Raw genomic sequence first — 15146 nt, forward strand, 5'->3', positions numbered from 1 at the left:
AGCCCATGCGCATAACAACAAATCTTAGCAACCAATCAGAAGGGCCAATATTATGAGAACCATTGTACATGATACATATTACTACAGGGAGCTTAGTCTTGCCAGTATTTTGTCAAAACAATGCTGATATAAATGCAGTTTTCGTTGTTATGTCCAATAATATACATTTAACTACCGGGTTTTTTTTACTAAGAAAGTGATGCCGCTAGTCAGCGTTTTTCCTTACCAGAAATGTTTCTCCTGAAAATACAATTTCCCCTCCAAGAATAGCATTTTTCCCTAAAACATAATATTTTCCCCTCCAAGAAATGCTGTTTTTTTTCCTTTGGGTTAGTCGACACTTACCCAACTTGTACCATGTACAACGATCTCGCACTCTCTCTCTCCCAACGAACACACAAAACTGGGAACCCCAGTGATTCAAATTTAGCAATTAAATTACGTCATGAAAATTTTATCCGGGCAACTAACCATAATAATCACATGACTATTTCACTGGAAGGAATTGGGCGAATAGGGTATTTCATCAATTAAGTACCGGAAATCAGTCGAATTTTCATCCAGGTTATGTGAAAGCCAAGATGTAAACGTGAAAACAGAAAAAATTGGCATTCATACACAAAAAAATAAAACGTTTGGAGTTGGAAAATAAAAAACGCATTGACACATTTTTTAAGAATTAATCATCGAAAACCGTTGAAACCCATCAGGATTCGGAGGTAATCGCCATCAAACATTGTGAAAGTGAGCGTAGACAATCGGCAGCTGCCGCACCTTCCTTTTCCAATACTGTAGCAGATCTAGATCGTCTACCCATCAACCTGTACCAGGAGGAGCTTTCAAAGCAGGACTTTGACTTAATTGTTAATGTGTTGAAGAAAAAAAAGGACAGAGACATGCCTCTGCAGATGAGTCATAGACATTGATTAAAACAGTTTTTATTTTTTCCCCAAATATGTCTCTCTCGCACTCTATTTTCCCCTTTCACCCAGCGTCCAGCATCTTCCCCTTTTTCTAAAAAAACCCCTGAATTATAGATTGACATGTAACACATGCATGTTTTTGTATTTATTTGCTTCTAAAATTCGCATCTTGTATTCATTAAGAGGGCCGATACAACAGATAAACATGCTAACTTGTACTGAAAGAATCGTATTTCAGAAGAGAATTCTTTGCTTTAAATACAAAAAGAGTGTGATGCATTGAAGTGCTTTTTGCCAATTACTCTTCATTGGAGCAACTTTTGTCAAAATTAAATGTTGTACATTTGAATGTAATATAAATAGCAAAATTATACCAGTCAAAAGTTTCTGCCTCACTTGGAGTGAGTTTGAGCTCATATACATGAATATAATATTACCATCCCTGTCATTTAAAGTAAAATTCCTGAAACTGCTGTTACAGTGATTGAATTTATTTCATTTAAGATCTCAATCTGTTATAAATCTATTGCAGGTCCTGCAGAATCTGATCAAGCCTCATATTGAGTCGTTTAACTGCCTGCTCCATGAAGGACTAGGTCTCATTGTTCAGGTAAAACTACATAGGCGGTAAAAATACTATATCTGTTGTTTTTAAACCATTTTAGAGCCAGGATTGGGAAAATCTGGGTTTTATTTTTAAATATAATTGGGAAATACATGTAAGTATTGATGTTTTTTGCTTAAAAATCGAGATTAAAAATGATTTTTAATAATACTTATAGTGAAGGTCAACTGATGGATGGGCTATGAACTAAACTGTAAGATAAATTTAAAATGAACTTAAATTGGAAATGTGAAGGGCCTATTGAGGAAAAAATATACTTTTTTTATTGGGAATGGGTCCATATACATGTACCAGCCCCAAATTTGAATGGGAAAAAAACACTGTGCATTATTGGTAAAAATCAGAGATTGTTTTCCTAATGTAACAGTATCCTGTCAGAGGTGCTAATTTTTTCTACTCATATTGAAAAAGAGACCAAAATCGTAAATACATAAGAAAAGGGATTTAAAGTTGTATACCAACAACTTATAAGTATGTTATGTATAATCATAATTTATTCAACACTGCTCTCAACCCATACAATGTCAGTTAAAGTTATTTATGAATTAAATGCCTTTTTATGCCCCCCTTCGAAGAAGAGGGGGTATATTGCTTTGCTCATGTCGGTCTGTCGGTCGGTCTGTCGGTCGGTCCGTCCACCAGGTGGTTGTCAGACGATAACTCAAGAACGCTTGGGCCTAGGATCATGAAACTTCATAGGTACATTGATCATGACTCGCAGATGACCCCTATTGATTTTGAGGTCACTAGGTCAAAGGTCAAGGTCACAATGACCCCAAATAGTAAAATGGTTTCCGGATGATAACTCAAGAACGCATACGCCTAGGATCATGAGACTTCATGGGTAGATTGATCATGACTCGCAGATGACCCCTATTGATTTTGAGGTCACTAGGTCAAAGGTCAAGGTCACGGTGACCCGAAATAGTAAAATGGTTTTCGGATGATAACTCAAGAACGCATACGCCTAGGATCATGAAACTTCATGGGTAGATTGATCATGACTTGCAGATTACCCCTATTGATTTTGAGGTCACAAGGTCAAAGGTCAAGGTCACGGTGACCCGAAATAGTAAAATGATTTTCGGATGATAACTCAAGAACGCTTTTGCCTAGGATCATGACACTTCATAGGTACATTGATCGTGACCCGCAGATGACCCCTATTGATTTTCAGGTCACTAGGTCAAAGGTCAAGGTCACAGTGACAAAAATCGTATTCACACAATGGCTGCCACTACAACGGACAGCCCATATGGGGGGCATGCATGTTTTACAAACAGCCCTTGTTTACATTGTCCCAGTTTGCAAGGAAATATCACATCTCAAAATTCCTGTTAAAACAAGCACACTGTCTCTAAACTAGAGAATCCAAATTCATATTGTACAGTTTTACTGGTCTTAGGCGTTTTGATGAATCTAAGTAATAATTTGATAGCAAGCATAACATAACCTCTTGTCAATTATTGCTTGTGGTAAAATGTCCGCTTTAAGTCAGCAACTTGCCCTGTATGCAGGAGTTTGCATGTTCCAGTCATTGTTTTATAATTTAGAGAAAGTGCAATGCACAAGGACCATACAATTTTCCTGAACCTCATTCTTGTGTTGTTATCTCCCTTTTTTTTTCATACCTAAAGGTAGTCAAGAGCATAGCATTATCATGTTGAAAGATTTTAACTTTAATCTTCATGAGTAGATGCATCACATTGAGGAGAACCTGGTCTTTTATTTAAAAAAAAAAATACTCCCATTTCTTGACGTGAACACCCTATGGCTGATAGCTGGCTAGTTTTTGCAGACGGCTGACTGCTCTCTTACTCTTACAGTTAACCATACTTTCTGGAAATCTTTGTTGACATAAAATGGATGCCATGATTAATAACCATTTAATTCACGTCAGGCACACCAGAGTTATTGCTTTTAATTTTTAAAACAATGCAAAATTTGCTGCTTTCTTTCTCCCAACAATTTTTTTCAAATCTTGATCAAATTTTTGTCTTTTGTTTGTTGCCATAAGATGAAAGATTAATGACCAGTCAGACATGTCTTCAACTAACTTGTCATGTATGCGATCTATTTTTTACGACAGGCAAATATTTATGTATATGATCTTGATAATTAATTATTCTAAATTCCGTTTAAAAATCATTTGTCTGAAAAAATTGTTACTCCTTTACCTTGTTTCAGAACTTAGAACCTGTTGAATTTGCCCTGCCAAATGGTGACAAAGTATCTTTAAAATTGGAGGTAAGACTTCTATGATTCATATATTTTACAGCAGAATTTATGTAACAGACCAACAGGCAATTCACAAGACAGCTAGATTGTTTTGACATTAAAGTGATGACCTTGATTTTGAGCAAGCATGACTCACTCATTCCTGTTTCACAATGTCCTGATGGCCTGAACATTTGAGGCAAGTGTTATGAAAATCTATCAAAGGGTATTAAATATATGCAGTGTTTTTTTTATGGCAATCTCGGGGCCGATATTCGGCCCCATTCCCCTCAAAAAAGAGTATATATTTTTCCCCCATTTTGTAGAAAAAATCCCCTCCAAAAGTTAAAAAAAATAAAAAATTGTTGTTGAAATAACTGTCATATGATAAATATACAGGGCTCAACATTTATGGTTGTCCTATTGCCCCTGGCAAGTAAAAGTTGGGTCTGGGCAAGTTATTAACCAGGTTTTCCGAAGGAAAAAACTGGTTATTAGATTGGCAAATGCGGGCGGGCTGGCGGGCGGGCGGAACATGCTTGTCCGGGCCATAACTATGTCGTTCATTGTCAGATTTTAAAATCATTTGGCACATTTGTTCACCATCATTGGACGGTGTGTCGCGCGAAATAATTACGTCGATATCTCCAAGGTCAAGGTCACACTTTGAGTTCAAAGGTCAAAAATGGCCATAAATGAGCTTGTCCTGGCCATAACTATGTCATTCATTGTGAGATTTTAAAATCATTGGGCACATTTGTTCACCATCATGGGACGGTGTGTCGCACGAAAGAATCACGTCAATATCTCCAATGTCAAGGTCGCCACGACTAAAAATAGATTTTTTTAAAAAACAAACTTACAAAGGGGGTTAATTTTGGTTTTTTCATTTCAAAAGTTCAGTTTGAGTTTTCTCCCTTTATCAGATTTTTTTTCACAATGAAAACCTGGTTTTGTGACAATTTTGTCCCTTGTTTTATAATCTAGTTGTCCGCCCGGAAAAGTGCAAAAAAGAACAAAGAGCATTTAATTTAGACTTTAATTGCTGTAATCATTTTGTTAAATGTTCAAAAATAAAAAAGGTTACAGGTGAATTATTTTGGTTTATCAAACAATATGAGGTTTACAGTTGATGTGATATTTCATGTTTGGGCAAGTTGCTTAACGTTCAGTGCAAGTAGATTTTGGCCCGGTAGGGCAAGTTGGTTTTTCGGTAAATGTTGAGCCCTGATATTTCTCAAATTTATTTCATAAACAACTAATAAAGTATATAACTATAATTAATATGATTTTGAATTATTATAAAGAGTTATATTAAGTTATTTTTTCCCAAATCAGTTAATTTAACATGAATTGCATATTTTTCCCAAAATGGCCAGGGAAAGGCCTGATGTATCTAGGTATATTGTGTCAATATTCGTTGATAAAAACATTCCAATTTGGTCCATTTCATTGATAAAAAATGCTCACATTTTCCATTTTATCGATTTAAAAAATCCCAATTAGACCAAAAATGGCAAGGAAAATTAAGACTGTGCATGAAGGCTGAACTGTCAGATACTAATGTTGAAAAAATCATTGGTATATATTTAAGAAATAGGACAAAGACATTCAGCTGTGAATATTACATTCATGCATACATATGTATTCATATAATAAATATCCTTACATATAAAAGAGTTAATTTTTAATTTTCCCCTTTTCTTAAAAAACGACGCGTTTTTCCCCTTTGGACGGGCCCCGCCACCATTCCCCTAAAGGTGAAAAAAAACACTGATATGTAGCTGACCCGAAAAGTGTTACTGACAGACTTACAGACCGGTATCAAATAAATGAGCCATGCTCTGTGAAAAAAGTGTTTAATGCATATATGTATAGTGTTGTCCCAGATTAGCCTGTGCAGTCCGCCTAAACTTGATTTAAGCTAACAAGAGACTTTCTTGAAATGAAAAATATCACAAAAGCAGAAAGTGTTGTCCCTGTTTAGCCTGTGCGGACTGCACAGGCTAATCTGGGACGACACTTTACACACATGCGTTAAACCACTTTTCACTCAATTTTGACAAGCCAGGAATAGGATTTCCATTTTAACTGAATTGTGTTGAATCTGCACAACTTAGGTTAGAAAGCATCAAGTATGTACTTCTTAGAACTGAAATGAAATTATAATCAATAGCTCTTCAATTTGACTTGTTTGTTCTTCTCTACAGGATGTCATCATTGGTAATCCAAGAGTGCATGAGAAGGCAGTCTGCCCAAGGACGGTCAAAGTATACCCTGTGGAGGTAAAGAGGGTATCACACAATGGTCCATTTTTTTTTTATCTGAGTCGTGTTCTGAGAAAACTGGGCATAATGCATGTGCGTTAAGTGTCATCCCAGATTAGCCTGTGCAGTCCGCACAGGCTAATCAGTGATGACACTTTCCGCCTAAACTACATTTTTGCTAACAAGAGACTTTCTTTAAACTGAAAATATCATAAAAGCGGAAAGTGTCGACCCTGATTAACCTGTGTAGACTGCACAGGCTAATCTGGGACGACACATTACGCACATGCTTTAAACCCCATTTTCACAGAACAAGACTCATATAGGGAGGCTTTTTTGTACTTCACTAACAGGTAATGAAGGAGGGCAAGTAGGTTTGGTCTTATCTGCCCATCCATCTGTCTGATCCATATGGCCCTTGTTTTTTTGTAGCTTGTAACTCAAAAATTAGTGTTGCTTGAGGGCTCAAACTTAGCAAAAGTCTTAACAAATTGAACTTGCCAAACTTCATATTTTGGTAGGGTTGTTTTCAACATTTGGTTTTTACATTGTGTAATTTGTGTCTCATTTAACTCAAAAATGTATTGCTGCTACAGGGCTGACACTCCACTATCATTTTACCAGCGTGTGAACTTGCACTTCTCTGTATTTTGCTTCATTTTTTTTTTAAGAAACGAGTTTTCAAACAAAAGCCAAATTGGGGTCTTTTGTGTTTTAAGCAGAGACTTCTAATTCATGGTCTTCTTACCTAAAACAAAATTAAACCGAAATATGCAAATACATTTTTAAAGCCTGTAAAAATGTATATTACATATATTCTGTAGCATGTGACAGCTGTTGATGCTTTTGGGGTATATTATGGGGTCCATTTGTGGATGCTCTGTTTAAATCCAGAATTTGAAGCTTTTAAGACCATGTAATAATTATTTATAAGTCAAGATAATCTGTGTGGTTTCTGTTCTGTTTAATTTTATTGCTGGATAATTATTGTAGAGTAAGTAGAGACCAGGCTTCCTAAAGCATTTATTGTAGTAAAATAATAGTCAACATGAATGAAGCCATTGGTTGCTGCATTAAATATTTGTTTATGCTAGTTTCCCCAAACGCATATTCAGATATTTATTAACATCCCTTAAATGAACAAATAATCTATCTCATATTCCCATGATATGTTAGTCCTAGTAATGACAGGCCACTATACACTACCTCTTTTGCTCCCAGGTTTAACGCATTTATGCCTAGTGGACTCCCATCCTTCTAAATTGGATCAATTTATTTCCAAAATTAGGGATGTCTAGTATATTTATTTCTATATTTAGAATATTTCTTACAGAAATTCCTTTAAGCAAACAGCGCAGACCCTGATGAGACTCAGCATCATGCGGCGTCTCATCTGGGTCTACGCTGTTTGCCAAGGCCTTTTTTCTAGATGCTAGGCATAAATGTGTTAAATACCACAAAATCTGTTTCTCTCAGTGCTTTGATTTCAATACCTGCAGTGTAGGAGCCGTGCTGTCACCTACAAGGGTTCACTGCAGATCCAGATTGGCTTCTCTGTGAATGGGCATGTGGGCCCTTCCCTCACCAGGAACCTTGGGCAGGTCCCTATCATGGTCAAGGTGTGTCCTTTCTTCAATACTATCATTATGTTAAAACTGTGTGGATATATTTTGGATATGAGATTTAAGACATACCTGGGTAGGTATGGTAAGGGTGGGTCCATTCTTTAATACCATTTACTTATCATGGTTAAGGTGAGTTTATTTTTCATTACCAGGGCTATAACTTATTAATAAATACAAATAGAGATTTTCTGAATTTGTCTCGTAAGTAATTTGAACATAAGGCGTTTTTTAATATATTTATCTAAGTTAAGATTTGATTTGTGTTCTGAATTTCATTATGGTGTGCTGTTGTAAAATTGTGCTGTCAATAAATGCCACAATTAGGTAAACTGTTTTGAAAGTGTTATGTGTTTTGAAATATTTCAGAGTGCTGTGTGTAACCTGGCCAAGTTGTCACCAGCTCAGCTGATCAAGCATGGGGAGGAAGAAGAGGTAGGTTACACTACACCATACTGGGGGAAGGGGGTAAGAATAAGGCAATTAAAACTTTTAATAATGCATATTTGTCTGCATTGTCCATCAAAAGATATTGGGACAAATAAAAGTCAAAACTGAATGTGAATGTGTTGTTTGCAACTAATGGACTTCTCTGACCAATATTGACCTTAATTTTCATAAAGAACACATGAAAGATACCAGGATATCAATATTAGCGTTGCTAACATTAAATTAGTAAAAGATATTGGTACTGAGCTATTATTGTTATTATTCCCCGCCTTAAATTGTTACTGGGGTTATAGAAACAGCCTTCATCTATCAGTCAAGCTGTCCGTAACACTTTTATGTCCGCTGCATATCTCCTAAACCCTTCCATCGATTTTCATTAAAATTGCCTAAAAAGTTGAGGGAATTCATATAATGTACAGTAGGGGTGACTAATGTCATCTCAAGGTCTAGGTAATATTTCAAGGTCAAATGTTTTAGACACCATTTAGTGTCCACTCCATATTTTCTATGCGATTTGAAGGATTTTCTTGAAATTCGGCTACAATGTTTTGGTCATTTAGTCAATGGGCAGAAGGCATGAGTCAGTCATACCATCTCAAGATTAATGCCACTTTGAACAATACTTGTTTTTTGTTTGTTTTCACTTGAATGTCAAATGTGTAAAAATATAATGTTTGTTTTGAAAATATTGCAAACAATCAAACTCAAGAAACTCTTATTAACCGAGAAATTACTGTTCTAATCCTCTACTTTTATAACAGGACACTAACTATCAACATAAAATAATAAAAACTTTGATCACCGCTTTGAGACAATCAATGCAAAGTGGCGGAGGAATAAATCGTTTCAATGGGCCAGCCATCGCAGAATACTTAATCTGTTCTTACTATTATGTGTCAAATGTTTACAGGAGATGGGTGGTTATTTCATCATCAACGGCATTGAGAAAGTGATACGAATGTTGGTGCTACCAAGGAGGAATTTTGTGAGTACAACCTGTATTTGGGCTGTGCTCTGTAAAAAGAGGGTTTAATGAATGTGCTTAAAGTGTCATCCCAGATTAGCCTGTGCAGTCTGCACAGGCTTATCAGAGATGACACTTTCCGCCTTAACTGGATTTTTGCTAAGAAGGGACTATCTTCAAACGAAAAATACCATAAAAGCGGAAAGTGTCGTCCCTGATTAGCTTGTGCAGACTGTCAGAGGTATTTATTTTTACATTCCATTCATCTTTTTATATACAATGAAAAGTAAAAAAATAATTGGTATATTTTGGACTGGCTATGGGGAAAATATGGAAAAAAATCCAATTTGGAATATGGCCCAATAAAGGCTATACAATTAGCAAAATACTTTCTGCTAAGTATCTTCTTAAAGAAAATCCAGTCAAAGCAGAGTCATCCCTGATGAGCCTTTAACCTTTTCCCTCTCAGAAGCAAGGTTAAAATGGCTATGTGCAAACAGAATAAAACCAGAACAGGCTGTGAGTAATTCGCAGTCTGTTCAGGTTTTATGCTGTTTGCTGATCATCAGTATCTAAGGGTTGTAAATGAAGCCTATAAAACTTGAATCTAGGAAGAAAGGTCTCTTATTAAATTTAACTTTTTAAGGGACTACAAATGCGTAAAAATACGTATCTAAATGGTAAAGGGTTAACAAACATGCCATAAACCAGGTTCTCACAGATCTCTGTTCATATATTAAAATATGTTTGCACCAACATTTATTATTTCTATACATCTATTATATAAAAAAGAAAGAATATGCCACAGCAGTATTTAAATGGTATTTTCAAACTCGAATAAAAACAGGCTCAAGCTCAGAATTTATTTTTATGTGAGAACCTTAGAAGCGAGCTCATGAGAGTGTTGATTGTTTTCATTACAGCCTATGTTTGTGCAGCGGCCTTCCTGGAAGGGGCGAGGTCCCATGTTCACAATGAGATGTTATTGAGTGTTGATTGTTTTCATTACAGCCTATGTGTGTTCAGCGCCCGTCCTGGAGGGGGCATGGTCCCATGTTCACAATGAGCTGTCATTGAGTGTTGATTGTTTTATTACAGCCTATGTGTGTTCAGCGGCCTTCCTGGAAGGGGCGAGGTCCCATGTTCACAATGAGATTTTATTGAGTGTTGATTGTTTTCATTACAGCCTATGTGTGTTCAGCGCCCGTCCTGGAGGGGGCATGGTCCCATGTTCACAATGAGCTGTCATTGAGTGTTGATTGTTTTATTACAGCCTATGTGTGTTCAGCGCCCGTCCTGGAAGGGGCGAGGTCCCATGTTCACAGACTACGGTGTCATGATGAGATGTGTAATGAACGATCACTCCGCAACTGTGAGTCCATAGGTGCTTTTTATCCCCCGCCAAAGGCGTTGTGTGTCCGTCAGTCTGTCCGTCTGTCACAAAACTTTTCTATATATATCTCAGAAATTATTTAAGATATCAGCATAAAACCTCATGGGTGTATAGATATCAATCAGGAGAAGTGCCATGCGCATGAGCCATAACCCTACACTTTCTAAAATAAGAGTTATTGCCCTTTGTTTTTGTTTTATAGGTAACTTTTCAGTGCTATACAGCCTCAGATACAATACAAGGCTTCAACATGAAACTTCAAGGGTGTATTGATATCAATGATGAGAAGTGCCACGCACAAGAACCATTACCCTACGCTTTCTTAAATTAGAGTTATTGTCCTTCTTTGTTTTTTATTGTGAAAATATGTAGAGCTTTATCTCAGATACGCAATATGAAACTGTATAGGCAGTGATATTTAAAAAAAAATTCTCATCTGAGTCCTGGGACTCGATAACTTGCAAATCTATGTCCCTAAATTGAAAGAATGAGTCCAAATATTAAAACGATATTATTTTTTTAGAAATTTCAATGCATTTTTGGGAGTCACATAATTCGCAAAACTTTGCATCCCCAGACGTTTTTGTGAGTCCAGGACGCAGGACTCGCATTAAATATGTTTTCTTACAAATCTATAAAGTTTTTAGAAGTCTTAACTTATTAAAATAGCAAGAATAATTATTGCCGTCCTGGGGATCCACACCCAGGTCCTCTGGAAGCAAAATCCAGCGGGTTACTACTGCTTCACCCAGCCTTTCTTGCTGAGCAATGGAAAGTAAAGGCTTTACTTATACTCAATGTGGTTTCCAAATTATTGATGAAAAGCGTTACAAACGCTATATTATTTTTACCAATTTTAGATTAATGATAAGATGTTAATGAACCAATATTTCAAACATTTTTCTTAGTAAAGAGCTTTTTTTTTCGCTTGTTAATAAACATAATTCTTTTTGAAGGTATGAAAATTATTTTGAAATTCCTCATTTTACCAAACCGCCTCTTTAAAACTTGAATTTAGTAACAAAGGTCTAAATTTAATATGTTTTTCTAAGGCACCACAAATAAAACAACAAAGAGAGTATTTAAGTAGTAAAGGGTTGACAACTGAATAAGATAATTATTTGGGCATATTTGTAATATACCTTGTCATATTTCAGCATGTATGCTTCCCCATCTGTTGCAGAACCTGGTGCTTCACTACCTCAGTAATGGTACAGCCCAGCTGTGTTTCTACAATAAGAACCAGGTCTACTTCGCTCCCATCATTATCATACTCAAGGTGGGCACTTATCTAACAAAATCATGGTTATAATAAATGTCATAGAAGACGAACTTCTCTGCTTTGATTGAATTTTTATGCCCCCGGTAGGGTGGCATATAGCAGTTGAACTGTCCGTCAGTCCGTCTGTCAGTCCGTCAGTCTGTACGTCCATCCGAAAACTTCAACATTGGCCATAACTTTTGCAATATTGAAGATAGCAACTTTATATTTGGCATGCATGTGTATCTCATGAAGCTACACATTTTTAGTGGTTCAAGGTCAAAGTCAAAGGTCAAAGTCATCCTTCAAGGTCAAAAGTCATAAAATACAATCCAAGGGAAGTAATAAGCTTTAACAGGGAGATAATTTCTTAACCTGCCAAATGATATATTGAAATTTTATTTCAAAGCAGTGCAATAGGGGGCATTGTGTTTATGACAAACACATCTCTTGTTCATTTAAAAAAAAGTCTTGTCTAAAAGATAATCCACATTTGGCTGAAAGTGTTGTCCCTGATAAGTCTATGCTAATCTGGGAAGACAATTTACGCACATGCTTTAAGCCCAGTTTTCCCAGAACGAGGCTGAAATATTAAAGGATAGCCCATGTGATCATGTAACATCCTTTACAGGGTCTAGTGTCTCTGCCAGACAGGCACATTTATGAGGAGCTTGTGAAGGGGAAGGAAGATGACTCTTTCTACAAAGGGTAGGTGGGCGTTACCCCAGTCATATCTCCATTCAAAAACCTGTTTGCTGTGATTGAAATATATATTTACTGCATCTTTCAACACTTGCATGAACAAACATCTTTCTAGAAAAAACAGCACTTTAGCAAACACAAAATATATTTAAACACAAAAAATGTTTACGATTGCTGAAAAGATGCTGTTTGCAACAAAAATATAGCTGATATTGACTTTGTCATAGGAAAACGGGTCTTATGCCATATGCGATAAGGTAGCTCCAGACCAGCCTGCACATAATTACCGTCTGGTCAGGAGCTGCCCTGTCTGCTATAAAGTTAAGCATAGTCTCATTGTCTCAATAGAAGACAGGGTAGCTGTTGAAAAGACATTTAGTGGATGTGCAGACTTGTCTGATACCAAGCTGGTCGCATTTTTCCTAAGACTAATTTTTGGCCTATATTTCATCCTCCTATTTGCAAGATTCTCTGCATTGTATACCTAAACCCCAACTAAATCTCACTTATGATTTCTGAAGCTGTATAGTGGCAATGCTGCGAGAGGCATTGAACGAGAAACTATTCACACGTCAGGCGGTGTTGAAGTATATTGGGTCGCGGTTTCGGTTCATCATGTATGGCTTGGCACCTTGGAAAACTGATCAGCAGGTTGGCAGATACATCTACAAGTAAGTGGGTCAAAACTTGACCCTTTCCTGCTGAGATACGCACTTTGACGTGATTGCAGTCCCTTAGTAATTCAAATAAAATTTAACACCATTCTTGCTAGATTCAGGCTTTAAAGGCTTTAGTTCCAACCCTAAGATGCTGATGAGCAGCAAACAGCATAAAACCTGAACAGTCTGCGCATTACTTGCAGGCTGTTCTGAGTTGTGCTGGTTGCGTATAGCCACTTTTACTTTGCTTCTGAGTTGGAAAGGGTTAAGGAAGTATTGCTACTTAGTAATTCATTACTTTTGCTTGTAAAATACACAATGCATCTACTTAATTTAGAAACTATGGCCCCACATTTTGACTTCTTAAGCCTTTCTATAGGGATATCCTGATAGAATTTGGAGATCACATACAAATATATGTATACAAATTTTGGCATTTGTTGACATCTGACATATTCCTGACTAAAACATAATAATGTATGTGTTTTTAGGAGATGTATCTGTACACATCTCGATGATGACATGGACAAGTTCAATCTGCTTGTGTGAGTACACAAAGGTTATTTGTTATCGGTGTGGTAATGACTGTGTGATAGCACTTCTGTGCAACTGGGACATGAGGCATGCAATGGAACAAACAAGTACCACAGGGCATGCAGTCTTCTAACTGAAGAATTTTACAGGACAACAAATTTCACTGAAATTTTTCCTTGTTTAAGGAAAATAAATGGAAATATATTTATTAACCAGGTTTATTAACCAGGTTTTCCGAAGGAAAAAACTGGTTATTAGATTGGCGAATGCGGGCGGGCTGGCTGGCTGGCTGGCTGGCGGGCGGGCGGAACAAACTTGTCCGGGCCATATCTATGTTGTTCATTGTCAGATTTTAAAATCATTTGGCACATTTGTTAACCATCATTGGACGGTGTGTCGCGCGAAATAATTACGTCGATATCTCCAAGGTCAAGGTCACACTTTGAGTTCAAAGGTCAAAATTGGCAATAAATGAGCTTGCCTGGGCCATAACTATGTCATTCATTGTGAGATTTTACAATTATTTGGCACATTTGTTCACCATCATGGGACGGTGTGTCGCACGAAAGAATCACGTCAATATCTCCAATGTCAAGGTCACCACAACTTAAAATAGATTTATTTTGAAACAAACTTACAAAGGGGGTTAATTTTGTTTGTTCATTTCAAAAGTTCAGTTTGAGTTGTCTCCCTTAATCAGATTTTTTTTTCACAATGAAAACCTTGTTTTGTGACAATTTTGTCCCTTGTCCTAGTTTTTTTACTCTCATTTTCACAATGCAAAAGGTTTATAAGTCCAAATTGTAACAAATTTGAGATATCTTTTATAACAAATCATCAAAATATAAACAGTAACAAAAGTGTCACTTGACAATAGTACTACAATTAACTAAGTTCGTGATAAAAAAAATATACATAATAGCCCATATGTCTTATACCGTTAAAAATAAGAGCAATTTTTCTGCCACAAATCATAACTTTTACTTAAGACATTGACAAGTTCAAGGAAGGGCAAAGGTTGCATGGTTCCCTGATATAGGTGTACCTTTGTTAGAAGGCTGGAAACCAGTTTAACTTATGTGCTCATATCAACCAATGAAAATCTCGCGTTCTATTTAAGACGCATTTAATCACAAGTGTGCTGCACTGGTTAGTAATAAATCATTATATGCCATTTTATTGTGAAGTTAAGGAAACCTGTCAATATTTCTGGGCAAAAAGAAGTATTTTTTTAATTTCAAAACAAAACATAAAGTGTTTTTTTGTCATTTTCAGCTCGGCTGTTTTATGAGAAAACCCGAGGTATTGTCATAGCTAACTCGTCGTGTCCGTTGTCGTGTCGTCCGCTATGTGCTAAAACCTTTACATTTTGGTTTTGAACATTGCCTCTAAAATCAAAGTGCCTCAACCTACAACTTTGAAACTTTGTATGTATCTGCACCTTGACTAGCTCTACATGCCACACCCATTTTTGGGTCACTAGGTCAAAGGTCAAGTTCACTGTGACCTATAAAAAATAAATTCTGACA

The 15146-nt window shown here is 36.5% G+C and overlaps 1 protein-coding gene across 2 annotated transcripts in view; it reads left to right on the plus strand.

The window, feature by feature from the left end:
* Positions 1-15146, plus strand: part of LOC127854984 (DNA-directed RNA polymerase I subunit RPA2-like) — a 57580-nt gene that overhangs the window by 11954 nt on the left and 30480 nt on the right. The window contains exons 2-12 of one of the 2 annotated variants that reach the window (XM_052390193.1): positions 1456-1533; positions 3736-3795; positions 5976-6050; positions 7532-7651; positions 8024-8089; positions 9015-9089; positions 10342-10440; positions 11645-11740; positions 12354-12430; positions 12946-13095; positions 13575-13628. In XM_052390193.1, coding sequence (XP_052246153.1) covers positions 1456-1533; positions 3736-3795; positions 5976-6050; positions 7532-7651; positions 8024-8089; positions 9015-9089; positions 10342-10440; positions 11645-11740; positions 12354-12430; positions 12946-13095; positions 13575-13628 — 950 coding nt within the window. The remainder of the gene's footprint in view (positions 1-1455; positions 1534-3735; positions 3796-5975; positions 6051-7531; positions 7652-8023; positions 8090-9014; positions 9090-10341; positions 10441-11644; positions 11741-12353; positions 12431-12945; positions 13096-13574; positions 13629-15146) is intronic. The other variant, XM_052390194.1, reaches the window with a different exon arrangement.

This window comes from Dreissena polymorpha, chromosome 13, assembly GCF_020536995.1.
Source record: "Dreissena polymorpha isolate Duluth1 chromosome 13, UMN_Dpol_1.0, whole genome shotgun sequence".
Lineage (NCBI taxonomy): Eukaryota > Metazoa > Mollusca > Bivalvia > Myida > Dreissenidae > Dreissena > Dreissena polymorpha.